This window comes from Narcine bancroftii, chromosome 6, assembly GCF_036971445.1.
Source record: "Narcine bancroftii isolate sNarBan1 chromosome 6, sNarBan1.hap1, whole genome shotgun sequence".
In the NCBI taxonomy this organism is placed as follows: Eukaryota; Metazoa; Chordata; class Chondrichthyes; order Torpediniformes; family Narcinidae; genus Narcine; species Narcine bancroftii.
In genome coordinates, this window is record NC_091474.1 from 4,846,645 (window position 1) to 4,861,698 (window position 15,054).

The window sequence follows — 15,054 nt, forward strand, 5'->3', positions numbered from 1 at the left end:
CCTTTCCAATTTCAGCTCATTCGTTCCTACCTCTTAATTCTATCCACAACATTTTAAATTCCACTCTCATTTCCTATACTTTTAAAGGAAGACAGACAATCTCAAAACAGGAAAAAGGATATAACAGCAATAAAAAGAAGACTCGAGGTTATTATCACTGGAAAAACCATTTTTGGAAAAAATAACTCTACAATGAGTAACATATGGGATGTATCTGAGGAGGGTTTCTGCCTTCCCAGTCACGAACTGAAAAGCATCAAGTACCAATAGGATGTAAGGGATGGTATGCTGGATTTAATTTTATGACAGTCAATTTTTAAAATTATAATTGTATAGTTTTTGTATTAAAAAAACCTGCTCTAAATTGTGCTTGTAATATGGTAGATTATCCCGAGGCACTCTGTGAAAATATGCGGTATGTAATGGGAGTAGAAGTAGGCCAGTTGGCCCCTCAAGGAGAAACATATTCACTCAGAGAGTTGTGAATTTGTGGAACTCCCTGTTGGAGTAAATTGTTAAAGCCAATTCATTCGATATACTCAAAAGGGAGTTTGGTAGGGCCTTATTCACTAAAGGGATCAGGAATAGGGATGGCCATGATTGTATTGCATGGTGGATCAGGCTCGAAGAGCTGCATGTCCTTCCTGCTTTTATTTTCTATTTTTTTATGTTTCTAAATAACTGCTGCCTACCATATCACAGGGAGTTGCATTGGGAAAGATTATCTAATATAACAGATACATGCCAATTGAGAGGGTGCATCTCATAGTCTGGGCTTTTACTGTTGCCTGTTTTAATAACTCCTATTACAAAGGATTGTGGGCTTCTGCTTTTGTTTGCAGCTAAGCAGTTCTCAGTTGCAGAGAAATTGCAGTCTTGGTCAGTTTGGGAATATGAGGTAATGACATTCCAGGATGTTTCTGGTAAAGAGAAATAAATGATTGATCACAGAAACTGCAATCTAATTGTCATTAGATTGACAATTAGTGAAAAATATGTAAAATTGCACGTAGGCATCAGTCCAAAGGATTATAGAAGTTATATAAAAGAATGTTAAACAAGGATGTCAGACGTTACAGGAAAAGGGCCTCCTCTGTCTGTAGATAAAGATTTGTTAGCCTTACAGATAAAGAATTCCAATTAGGCAATAGACAAGCGCAAGGTTGCATCGGGATATGTTGGATAACAAAACCACAAGACAGGGCTCAATTAATATGGAATCAACAAAGATTAACCTGTTCAAGTTAATTATGTGCATATCTGTAAAAACCACTAGGATGGATGTTAATTAAAAACTGGAACAATCAGCTTCAATTAATCTGTACAATTGACTTTTGAAACTGCATTTTTCCCCTGATAAAAGTACTATATAAGATGTACCAAAAGGCTGTATGAGTGAGTGTGGTTAGGTACAGAGAATGAGTTACATTGTTTCCTCATTCTTTGTACTCACTCCCACTGACGAGATACAATAAAGTTGGTTTTAAGCTCATTGGTTTTGCTGTGTTCTGCTGTTTGTTCTATTTCAGTGTGGCACACTTTCACAATATTTCTAATATTTCAACTTCAAAACTGGAATTTTGAAGAATCAAAAATTCTTCTGATACCGGCCTAAAAATCCGATTCAACCAGGTCTGCATCAGGTACCACCAGCCTCATCCCTGCCCGTGCTGGTAATATTTTATTGAATTTTAAGGCTAAGATATCAGGATGTCACCTTCCCCAGATTTGATATTGTGGGGGTGGAGTGAAAGATCAGAACAGTAGAGGGTCCATTAGCATCGTCAGTGAGTGAGTGGGAGTGAACATGAAGAATTCATACACGTGACTGAAGAATAGTCATGGAACAGTGAAAAGTGTTCTCTTTAAATCATGAAGAAGCTCGGTCAATTGTCATTTTTGTGGCTAACCTGCATGAGCAATTCACATCATTGTGCAGACATTTAATGTACAGACATTTAAAGATAACAATACTTTGTAGAAGGCACAACAATTTTAAATGTACCTATTTTAAATTTAGACATACCGCACAGTAACAGGTCCCTCCGGCCCACGAGCCCTATGCTGTCTAAATACCTCAACTTACAATCCCCGTAAGCATTTTTGAAAGGTGGGTTAAAGCCAGAGCACCCAGAGGTAGCTCACGCAAACACGGGGAGTACATACAAACTCCATACAGTCAGTGCAGGATTCGCACTGGGGTTGCTGGCACTGTAACAGCGTTGCACTAACTAAAAGAATTTCTAGACAGTTGTTTCTTTATGACTATTTCTTCCACTGACAAAATATGGTTTGCATTAATTTATATTCTCAAAGATATTATTTGAAATGAAAAATGCATATCCTCTCCAGCCTTACAATTCTCTAAAATGAGGACCATATAATACTTGGCTTTTTCCTCCTCCTCAGATATAATTCTTCCTTCATATGAGGCTGTATCCTCAGATTCCAAGGTCTCAACCTTTGAAATTCCATCCCTAAACCCTCTGCCTCACAACTTAAAAACCTCCACTTTCCTGAGTTTTTGGTCTCCTTATGTAACTTGGCATTATTTTTTTGTTTTGTTTGGTCAATGTCTTGTGACGAACTTTTGCATTTTTTTGCTGTGTTAATGGTGCTTTATCAGTGAAAATTGTTTAAATTATACTGTCAGGGCTTATCATGTTATAGTAAAATTATTTAAACATGCTTTGAGATGACAAGCTGAATTTACAGCTGAATACTTTTGCCCCAGGATATGATTACCCTGTCAGTTCAAATGCATTAACAGATATTTTTGCTTCTAAAATAAAACATAACACTTGGCAGCTAAACACTGTTGAGAGGCATGAATTACCATATTTGACAGCATATGAGACCCACTTTTTTCACCAAAAACATGGCTCAAAAGTACTCCCCCGGGTCTTATATGCGAAGTTGAAATGGCTCCTCACCCACCTTCAAGAACCCCGCATAGGTGCTGCAGCTGTTCAGGAGGCAGGCCCTCAGCTTCGCGGGCTACTTTCCTTTGGGTGGCCCATGCTTTCCGGCCTGTTAACGCTCACTGCCACCTGCCCCCGCACCTCATTCAATTTGCTCGGGGGGGCTGTGCTTATCAAACAAAGGCTCAGCATGGAGCCTGATCACCAAGGCCCAGTACTCCCCTCAAAGCAAGCGATCAATCCTCTGCTCCCCACGACGAATGGCCCTGCCCATTACCCTGGTGACCGGCTTCTCTCCCTCCTGCCCTCACACGCCTGTCAATCGGCATTTGCACGGTGGGGGAGAAGCGGTCAGAGCCTTGACGTGCGGTGAGCAGGTGGGCGCGTGGATGATGTTGTTCATGTGCAAGGATACCGGTGGCGGGCCACAAGCAAGCATGGGTGCTTACCTGTCTTGGCCCAACATGGTGAAGAGCTCCAGTGAGCATTGTACCAACAAATTCAGCGTCTCAGCGTGCAAGGCTAGAGTGAAGGCGCACTCACACGCGTTATCTACAAGGGGCCTTGCAGGAGGAACCCCTTCACCAATCTACCCATAAATAAACTAAAAACAAAAGTTCTTAATATTCCTTGCTGAAATACGGGGGGTGGGGGGGGGGGGTGGGGTTCTTATATGCCCGTGGGTCTTTTATGCCATCAAATACAGTACAGTATGTGGCTTGGCACGTTGCAATGCTATGCCAATAAGCTTTTGCATGATTAGTGTGTGATACAAATTGGGCAAAATAATCCATCTAAGGGCTTGCATAATTAACGAAATGCCCAAGGCCAGACGATAGGAGTAAAACACAAGAACCTGCAGACACCATGAATGAAGTAAAAACACAACGCTGGAGAAACTCAGCAGGTCAAACAGTGTCCTTTATGTACTAAAGATCAAGATACATGACCAACGTTTCAGGGTTGAGCCTTTCATCAAGGTATCTGACATAAAGGACACTGTTTGACCTGCTGAGTTTCTCCAGCGTTGTGTTTTTACAAGCCCAGTTGATAGTTGGTCTTTAATTTGAAAATCAGAAGCATACAGCATATGCTTACCTGCCTTGAATCACAGATCGATTTGCAATTTGGTTCCTGGGGAAATATCTTCATTTCCAATAAAGAGCTTCCAGGTAGTTGCTGTGACAAAAATTAAACCAGTAAGCGCTTGCAATACTCAGCATGGCAGGTGGCATCTCAGAGTTAATGTTTCAGGTCAACAATTCTTCAGCAGAACTGCAGGATGTCAGGAAAGAGGTAGCAGAAGCCATTATCATCCCCGAGACATGAATGTCAATAATAACAGAGAACAAAGATGAGAATATTTCCATCAGACCATGCTACTACATTTATTTCTGGTTTTTCTCCATTCACAGAAGTGCACTGCACCTATTCCTCACCTCAGTCCACTCAGGGATGGATGTGGCAAAGGGCAGAGCTTTCCTTTTAATTGCTCTTGCATGCCACATAGGGTTCAACAGACGATTGCTTGGGCTCTAGCAGGATATCATAACCACGTGGAACTTACCCTTACCTGCCCTTTCAGATTCTGATGTGAACATTCCCTGCAGTCACTTTGATCCATCTTTGTTTATGTCCACTCCCTATCCCATGTCAGAAAGACAAGGGCAGTGAGAACATAGAATGTTACCATCCACATCTAAGTCACATACTGGCACTGAGAACTTTTCTTCTATCATAACCTGTCAAACTCGGAGAACATGCTAACTAGGAAATAATTTGTCATCACTGTATGCCAGCACCATGGGGCACTATCTTCCTGACTAAGAATCAAGGAAATAGTTCATTACAAGTTTCCCATGCAAGAATGAAGCAAAATGGAAGTGATACAACATCTCCCTTTTTTCAAGGGCCAGGGCCAAAACACTCCTTTCAACATCACAGAGGGACATGAAGGAGTCTATGTTCCCTATTGCCATGGACACAGAGGATGTTTTTTGTTACTTGGACGGATACCATTCTAGTGTTCTGGCAGAGGCAAAAATATGTTTGGAAGGATACTGATATGAAGGCCTGGAAAATATTATATCAGATGTTGGAAGTGGCAATGCAAAGCTGAGTGGGTTGGAAGTAAAACACCAAAAGATAGTAAGAAAATATAGAAAATTGAGTGAATGGTCGTATATACGGAAACTCCTATTTAACTCAGAAAACATGAAGTTATTCACTTTGGTATGAAAAAACTAAAAGGCAGATAGATTTGAAATTGTTGACACACAATGGGTTCTGACAAATTAGTTACCAAATGCAAACATGTAGGCGCAGCAATTAATTACAAAGGCTTTCTTTGCAAGAGGCTTTCAGGACAAGAACACGATTTGTTGCCTTGCGACATCACACAGGACCTTGTGAAAACTATGCCTGGAGAATTGAGTGTATTTCTGTCTCTTGCCCCAAGGAAGCCACCAAAGAGATTCCAAGGATGGCAGCGTGGAGCTCCGGCCTCCTTCCAGTTCAGACCTTTGGATTAATTTCAGACCTGATGAACTTCAAACCATACACCTCTAATTCCCATTAGGGGCAGAGAATCATTGATAAGGGGTTTGCAGTTATCTCATAGTGGAGGCATGTCCTGTATTAATTTTGAGCACCTGGGCCTTGATCAGCCCTGTGGGCAGTAATCAGGATGGCAAGGTCAAGTCAAGTTTATTGTCATCTGATTATACCCGACAAAACAACGTTCTCAGGTCCTTGGTGCAAAACGCGCAGACACACAACCAGACATAACACACATACGGACAAATAATACAAATGAAGAACAAGAATTTCATCTCTACAAATGAATAAATAAATAATGTTTTATGAATATAACAGTCTCAGATGGTTTGTGTGAGCAGTTCCTTTGGTCGTTACGGATTCTCACTGCCTGTGGGAAGAAGCTATTCCTCAGCCTGGAGGTTCTGGCTTTGATCCTCCTGTCAATTCCTCTACCAAAATTGTACTCATAATTCTTGACCAGTATTCACATACTAAAGTTCATTAAGCCATTTAACAGATACTTTAAGTCAGTTCATCTGCTGCCATTGTACGTCCCGACTGCTAATCACATAATAATCCAGAATTAAGAAATTTTATCTTCAGAAAAGATACAAGTTGTTTAATTTGCTTTCAGGACGAGCAAGGTAAAAAACGAAATTAGAACGGCAAAAAGAGAACAGGAGATACCTCTGGTAACAGTAACGATAATTCCAGGAAACTTTCTCAGTACCTAGAGGGAAAAAGAGTAGCCAGGGAAAAATGGGACCCTTCAAGAATCAATGTGATCAAGAGGAGGCTGGATATATGCATGGATAGGAGGGGTTTGGAGGGTTATGGGCGGAGAATAGGCGGGGATCTAGCGGAGTTGTTTGAGTAAACTGGCTTGGACTTGTAGGGCCGAGATGGCCTGTTTCCATGCCATAAACTGTTATATGGTTATATGTTAACTCTGTGGACCCACTGGAAATGGGAAAGTACTTTTTACTGTGGAGGAAGACATGAGGACTGGGAACTGGGGGCAGTCATTATTACGGTTGAGAAGGTGCTGAAGGTCCTGATACACAGACAAATCAATGGGCCTGATCAGATAGATCCAAGGACACTGTGGGAAGCTAGAGAGAAAATTGCAGGTGCCCTGCTGAGATTTATGAGATGTACAGATAAGGTGCAGAAAAACTGGAAGGTGGCAAATATTGTACCTCTATTCAAGAAGGGCTGCAGGAAAACACCTGGGAACTACAGGCCAGTGAGCCTAACATCCATGGTTGGTAAGTTGCTAGAGAGTATTCTGGGAGAGAATATACAGTGTATTCCACTTACATGGACAAGAGTTAATGAAGGATAGCACAGTTTTGTCTCACAAATCTGATTGTTTTTTTTAACTAATAAGGTTGACGAGGGCAAAGTTGAAGTCGTTGTATATATAGGTTTCAGCAAGGTATTCAATAAAGTTCCACATAGGAGAGATAGCCAGATGGATAGAAAATTGGCTTCGGGGTAGAAAGCAGAGGGTGATGGTGGAAGATTGTCTATTGGACTGAAGGCCTGTAACTGATGGTGTGCCGCAGAGTTTCGGAGCTGTGTGTCATCTATTTCAATGATTTAGATGGAAATGTATATCGCATGATCAGCAAGCTTGAGGATGACACTAACGTGTCCGGTAGAGTAGAGAGTGAAGGCAGTTACAAAATTGCAGTAGGATCTTGATCAGTTGGGCAGGTAATCAGGGGAATGAGTGAAAGAATTTAATAGAGAGAAATGTAAAGTGTTGCTGTTTGGGAAGTCTAACGTGGATAGGACCTATGCAGTGAATGGTGGGGATCTGGAGACTTTGTAGGGCAGAGGAACATTGCCCTTCTTCAGTCTGACTATTAAGTATAGATGTTGGGGGGGGGGGGGGTCATGTTGCAGTTGTATAAGCCATTGGTGAGGCCCAATGTGGGGCTCCAAATTGGGCCACATCAAGCTGAAGAGAATGCAGAGGTGATTTTTTTTAAATTTAGACATACCGCTTGGTAACAGACGATTTCACTGCGCAATTTACACCCAATTAACCTACACCCCCCCCCCCACCCCGGTATGTTTCGAACAGTGGAAGGATTACATACAGCACAGCATTCAAACCCCAGACCTATTTGATACTGTAAGGGCATTGCGCTAACCACTACACCCACCGTACCGTCCCCAAGATGTCACTAGGACCCAAGCGTCTAAGCTACTGCGAGAACTTCAGCCTGCTAGGACTTTATTTGGCTGCATCACAGCCTGATGTGAGGGCATCAATGCCTCTGAGCAGAAATCTCTGCAAAAGGCAATGGAGATAGCCAGTACATCACAGGGAAAACTTTCCCCACCATTGAGAAAATCTACATGGAACATTGCCATTTACATTTACATGTAGGCATACAGAATGGTTACAGGCCCTTTCAGCCCATGAGCCTGTGTCGCCCAATAACACCCAATTGACCTACAACCCCCAGTAATGCTGTTGGAGACCAGTAGCAATCATCAAGGATCTGCACCACCCAGGATATTCTCTCAGGTACAGATGCTACAAGAGTCAAACCACTAGGTTCAGGAACAGTTGCTACCCCTCCACCTTCAGTCTCCTACACAACAGACTCAGTCAGAGGCTCATTTAAAGACTCTTGAAAATTTCTGCAGGTGTACCATGGAGAGCATTCTCTCTGGTTGCATCACTGTCTGGTCTGTAGGTGCCAATTCACAGGACAGAGACAAAAAACAAGAGAGTTGTTCATTCAGCCTGCAATATCACGAGCACCAATCTTCACTCCATCGAGGACATCTGCAAGAGAGCAGCCTCTATCCTCAAGGACCCCACCACCCAGGCCATGCCCTCTTCACCCTGCTACCATCAGGAAAATGGTAGAAGAGCCTGAAGACGAGCCCCCAGTGGCACAAGGACGGCTTCTTCCCCGATGCCTTCAGATTTCTGAATACACAATGAATCACAGACACCACCTCATTTTCTCCTATTTTTCTTGCACTATTTATTTATTTTTGAAATGTAATTTATAGCGATATAAGCATTGTAATGCTGCCATAAAACAAAGAATTTCATGACGTGTCCTTGACAATAAATTCTAATTCCAAAACCCTGCAATTTTGTAATACTTTCATGCATTTTAACTTTCAATTTAAGCACAATTTTCAAATGCACTGCAATCTATTTTAGGAAAATAGCAAACTAGACCTTACCAAACCAGTTGGATTTAAAATAGGTTCGGTTAATCAGCATGAAACTCACTTAACATCACATGTTCCAAGCAATTCTGATGACGGATCATCAATCCAAAACATTCATTCGGTTTCTTGTTCCAAAAATGCTGCTCAACCAGCCCCCACCAGACACATTCTCCCCTCTCCACAGGGACCAATCCCTCTGTGATTCCCCCGTCCACTCCTCCCTTCCCACCAATGGCGCCCTTGGCATTACTCCTTCCCCCACCTCTGTGACCACAGAAAATACTACACTTACGTCCATACTTCCTCCCTCACTGCATTCGGGGCCTCAAACTGTCCTTCCAGGTGAATCCACAGGGGTAATTTACTGCATGCAATGCTCCCTTTGTGATTTCCTCTACATTGGAGAGAATGGGTGTAGATGGGGAGATCGGTTCAATCAGCAACTTAGCTCCATCCGTCACAATGGCGGGGATCTCCCAGTGACAACCCATTTCAATTCCCCACACATGGCCATGGTCTCATGCACTGCCAAACTGAGGCCTCCTACAAAATGGAGGAACAACAGCTTATATGCCACCTTGGTAGCTCCCAACCAGGTGGCATTAACATCAACTTCTCTGGTTTCCATTAACTGCCCCCCCCACCACCCTCCACTTCTCATCTCTCCCCTTCTCTTTCTTTATGTCTCATTTCCTGTAGCTCTCTTTCTTTCTCTCTCTCCTTCTCTCTCTCTCTCTCTCTCTCTCTCTCTCTCTCTCACTCTATCCCTCTGTCACCTTTCCTTCAACTCTCCATTCACAGAGCTACCCCTTCCCGATCAATTCTTATATTTTCTCTCCTGTTCTCTGATCCAAATATGATCTCTGAGCTGCTGGCCTGCGCTCCTCAACATCTCCTTTCTCCTCTTATCCCTCTTGTTTTTTTTATTCAGGCACCTTCCAGCTTCTAACTCATTCCTTGATAAAGGGCTCCAGCCCAAAACATTGGTTATTTATCCTTGCCTCCTATAGAATTTGCAGGACCTGCTGAGTTTCTCCAGCATATTTGTGTATTGAACATTTCACTTGTGAATCTGCAAGGGTCATCTACTGTATCTGGTGCTCTTGTTGTGGTTTCAACTACATTGGAGAGACTGGACACAGACTGATTCATCACTTAATTCTGCACCTTTGCTGTCTGCCACAATAGAGGAGATCTCCCAGTTCCCCGCCCTATTCCCATGCCAACATCTCTGTTCATGGTCTCATGCACTGGCAGACCCACAATTTGGATAAACAACACTTCATATTCCTTCTGGGTACCCACCACCAGATGGCATTAACATCAACCTTCGGTTTTCATTAGTCCCCTCATTTCCATCCCCCTATTTCTCTCTCTCTCTCTCTCTCTCTCTCTCTCTCTTTCTCTCTCTCTCTCCTTTTCCCTCTCTTTCCTCCAGCAAGGCATTTACATTTACAGAGCCATCCCCTCCTCCAATCCTCCTCTCCATGGACTGTGCTTCACCCCATGTCCTTTCTTCCCTTCTTCCCAAGCCTTTTCATTCAGTTAAAAACACAGAAATGCCACTACTGCAGACTCCATAGGAGGTACAGATATATCACCAACTTTTGGATCTGAGCCCTTCTTCAAGGTATAAGCAAAAAGTAGACAGACATAATAAATAAAGTCTGGAGAGAAAGGGGGGAGAATGGGAGTGGAGGAGTCCCGGCCAAAGGCCAAAAGGTGTTAATTGGATATGATAAGAGAAAGGGTGAGAATCAATTTTGGTTCTGTGAAAGGAAACAGAGGGAAAAGGGAAGAGAGAGAGACAGACAGACAGAACTGGAGAATGCTGCAATACTACAACCACAGCATCTGCAGGCTTTTCTGTTTCACTTTTCATTCATGTGGCTGCCAGTGTTTTACTCTTACCTTGAGGAAGGGCTCAGGCCCAAAACATTGGTTATAGATCTTGACCTCCTATGGTCACTGCGGGCCCTGTTGCGAGACCTCCAGCACTTCTACGTGTTTACTACAGTCACAGATTTTCATGTTTCACTCGTGAGTTTGAGTTCAGAATGATGCAAGGGGGATCACACTGAAACTTACACATTTTTTGTAAGAATTTGTCAATCTAAATGCAGACAGGATATTTCCCCTGATCAAGAAGTCTAGGACCTGAGGGTACAGAGAATGTGACGACTTAAATTAGAAGAAATGTCTTTATGCAGAAGCTTTCAAACTCACTATGTTTGACAACTATGGAAGCTTGGCCTCTGTGTTCACTCTGGAATGGCAGAAGTCAAGGGAAATAGGGAAAGGCTTGAAAATGGTTCCATGGTAGGAGATTAGCCATGAAGCCTTGAAGGGCTCCATTTTTTTCTTTTTTGCATGTTTGGTCCAATGAGAGAGTACATTTGGAAATTGTTCTGAGTTTTATACTTACAAAATGTGAATTTAGGATTGATAGCAAGAAGTTAAACTCAAAAGAGAAGAGGCTCAGGCACAAATTCACATTTTCAGTGCAGAGTTCGGGGAGGTGAGAAATATCCCAGTGGATACTTGAAATGCTGTAATCATTACTGTCTTTCATGACCATTCTCCTCAACAATCTTTAATCAGTGAAGAGCTATTCCCCAAAACACACTGTGGTTTCTATCCATCTAGAAGCACAGTGGATATCATCTTCACGACGTGAACGCTGCAATAAAGGAAGTATTTGTAAATACTTTATGGATTACTGACCTCTGCCTTCCCTACTGCTTCCAAGATCTGGACTACTTACAACAAACATATCAAATAATTTTTTTTTTAATCGACAATGTTGTATCTACAGAATTCTTTGAATTTACTAGAAGGATAAGCAAAATTATGTTCCATCCAGCTCAACATCTCCTCCAATGAGCCCCTGGTTACATCCAGTTGTGCCATCTATATTTATTTGCATACCCATTCTCAGACTGCCATGACAGACAAAAAAACTCAAAAATTAAAGCTTCCTTAAAAAAATCTATGCTCCGGAACTATGAGAAATACAATAAACACATGATACAATATAATTGATTACACAGGCTATACACCACGCCTCAAAATTTAAATAAATAGGACCCAACAGTATCAGACAGATGTTTTCGCTGTAAGAAGGAAACAGGAACAACAGTACATGCAATCTGGGCATGTGAGAAAGTGGAAAAGTTTTGGGAAGATCTAAATCAGATATTAAATAAAATCACAAAAAGCAACGTAACAAAAAATCCAGAGATCTTTCTTCTAAGTAATATAAGAAGTAAAGAACTTGGACTCTATTTGGATGGAGCACAAAAAAGATTTATTATGATAGCCTTAGCTGTAGCAAAAAAATGTATAATATCAACCTGGAAATTAGAAGATGGCCTGAGAATACAGCAATGGTACATGGAAATGAATAAATGTATTCCATTGGAAAAAATAACATATAATTTAAGAAATAACATCACAGTATTCAAACAAATTTGAGAACTGTACATGGAACACAACAGAGAAGTCCTACCACGGACCTCCACCCTCTAAAATGATAGGAGAAGAAGATGAAATGAACTGACCCAGTGTATAAAAGTAGATCACACAAATTTCTTGTTTCTTTGCATTGTGTGATGACACTGTTTAATGGGTTTAATGGGTTGAACGTTGAATGGGTGGGGAGGGGGTTGGTGAAGGAGGGAGGGAAGGGAGGGGGGAAAAGGAGAGAAAATGACTGTGTATATTCAAGAGGGAAATGTTTGTGTGTATTTTGGTTAGTATGGTTCATAGTGTGAAAAGTAAAATTTTTTTTAAAAATGCAACATCCCCACTGACTGCTGGGAATCTCCAGCACATGGCCACTCAAAGTGAAGAAGGAGTATTCAGTATAGTATTGAGAACCTCAAGGTCATGCATTAAGGATACACTGTAGACATTTGTGAATGGCGAAAGGAGCACACAAACTCAAGGTTACAAAAATCCACCTGACTCCCCTTCCCAACTCCCGATGAGGATGTGTAAATATTAAATTACTCAAAACTTCGCACTGAAGATGAATAAAGAGGTAGCTGGTACAATGAGAAATTAAGATAACCTTAAACAACCCAAAGGATTTAGAGATTGTGATTTGAAAAAAGTGGAGCAGTGGTGAGAAAATATTTTTTGGAATCCTTGCTTGGTCACAATTATTTTCCTTTTTGTGATCTGGATGCTGACAAGGAAGATGTAGAATCCAATCAGCTTTACATTTAAAAATCTCTTAAAAAGAAAATGATGTCAGCATTCAGCAGTGTTATTCCTAAAATGTTGGTGAAATTATCTATATCCATCATAATCCCGTAGGCAATCCGGAACTCACCTTATCGGAGAAATTCCCTTTGTCTCACCCATCTCTCCTCCATCCTCTTTGCAACTTCAAATTAATTTTTTATTAAATTTCTCAGATTTGGGAGGGGAACTTGAAATGTTAACTCCTTTCCTCTTTCTATTGATGCTACTTGACCTGTTTAATCTTTCCAGAATTCTCTGTATTTAATTCAGGCTTCATGCATGTTTTTCTCTCAGAATCCATTAGCTTTAAATGAGCTGAAATATCTGCATTGTTCTTTTGTGTCCTTGTGGCAACAATGCTGGTGTGAACAGCAGAAAGAAAGCCTTGTCACATGAGTGGCTTGGGCATTGAATGATGACAAATCTGGCCTGACAAAAACAACAGATGAATAGTTGGTGCATCAAAAATTATTGAAAAAATTCCTGATCCAGCCTTTATGGTATCAATGTTTCCCTCATTCCTTCCTCAATATACCTTAAACATTCTTCTAGAATAGACTAGATATGGTGTAATGGAATTTTAATTTATGGATATGAATTTTAATTTATGGTTATGACAAGGCCAATAAATGCCAAATAACAAACAAATGGTACAAACTCGGTTTTTAAGGGAGGTTTACCAAATCCACGATTAAAATATAAGAAAAGGTCAGTTTCTATTTATAAAATTTGGAAAAAATAACACACACACACACACACATTGTGGAATTAACCTTAAAATAAAGGATTTTTCCATTATCTCCTTTACCAATATTCAACAGAACAATTCAGAGGATTCCTGCATTAAATTATAAATTATCCAGGCTTTCTCCAGTGACCTTGCCCATTTTGAGGACCTTCTCTAAGCACCCTCTAGTGGAGTGGCAGAATATCTGTACAGTAATTGCAGAGGAACAGTTTTCATCAGAAAAAGTTCCAGGTGTTTATTGCACAATCTCCCAACTAGAAAGGTTTAGAGAGTCTGACACACATCAAACTGTTCAAAAATGTATTAAACACTCTACAAAATGAACCCACAATCTTTCTTTTCTTTTCTTCTTTGGCTTGGCTTCGCGGACGAAGATTTATGGAGGGGGTAAAAAGTCCACGTCAGCTGCAGGCTCGTTTGTGGCTGACCAGTCCGATGCGGGACAGGCAGACACGATTGCAGCGGTTGCAAGGGAAAATTGGTTGGTTGGGGTTGGGTGTTGGGTTTTTCCTCCTTTGCCTTTTGTCAGTGAGGTGGGCTCTGCGGTCTTCTTCAAAGGAGGCTGCTGCCCGCCAAACTGTGAGGCGCCAAGATGCACGGTTTGAGGCGTTATCAGCCCACTGGCGGTGGTCAATGTGGCAGGCACCAAGAGATTTCTTTAGGCAGTCCTTGTACAATATACTTTATGAAAATCAACAATTTGTATCAGTAAAATCCACAGTCCCTAGTGGATTGCAAAATATCTGTTATTGGTTCCAACTGTGACAAGTAAATATATTAAATATGAATTAATATATTTAGATGAAAGTTGAATATAGATTTTTGAAATTTTTTTGTCAGAGATTAGAAGTCAAAATGAACAAGAGACAATATCACATAGGTTAGCAGCAGGTTAAGTAGTTTTGACTTGTCTTGGACTAATTAAATGTCAGCCTCTGCAAATGATGAGTTTCCTGGGCAAATTCAATGGCCACAACTTCAGCCTGAATACTTTTTCAATTGGTTATCTACATTTTTAATTAAATTGTAAGTTTTTTGCAGGTTCTCAGGATGTCATGCAAAAGAGACATTTCCTTAAAGAGTGAATCTTCAGTCCATTCAATTTAAAGAAAAATAATTTCTCATAGCTTGAAAATCAGAGTTGAACTTTGGTTGAAAAGGAAATGTAACTAAATAAATTCAGAATATGTATGGATTTTTCTTGCTTAATTTAACTTAATTATTATAAAATAAAAACAGTGCATTACAATTAGAACCAAAAACTTAATTATCCATGATATACTTGTTCCATTTCAACATTTTCCTGAATTGTTTCTTTTCAGAATTGCGTTGTTTGTCATTTGAAATCAAGTTGCTTCATATATCATTTCTTGTAATTTATAATACAATTTT

General features: G+C 40.8%; 2 protein-coding genes across 3 annotated transcripts in view; one reads left to right on the plus strand and one right to left on the minus strand.

Moving 5' to 3' along the window:
- LOC138737224 (uncharacterized) overlaps window positions 1-4,545 on the minus strand; it is a 28,976-nt gene extending 24,431 nt beyond the window's left edge. The window contains exons 1-2 of the mRNA XM_069887911.1: window positions 4,495-4,545; window positions 4,020-4,100 (exon numbers count right to left, since the gene is read on the minus strand). Coding sequence (XP_069744012.1) covers window positions 4,020-4,100; window positions 4,495-4,545 — 132 coding nt within the window. The remainder of the gene's footprint in view (window positions 1-4,019; window positions 4,101-4,494) is intronic.
- pdyn (prodynorphin) overlaps window positions 1-15,054 on the plus strand; it is a 53,111-nt gene that overhangs the window by 4,553 nt on the left and 33,504 nt on the right. The gene's annotated exons all lie outside the window — the stretch shown is intronic.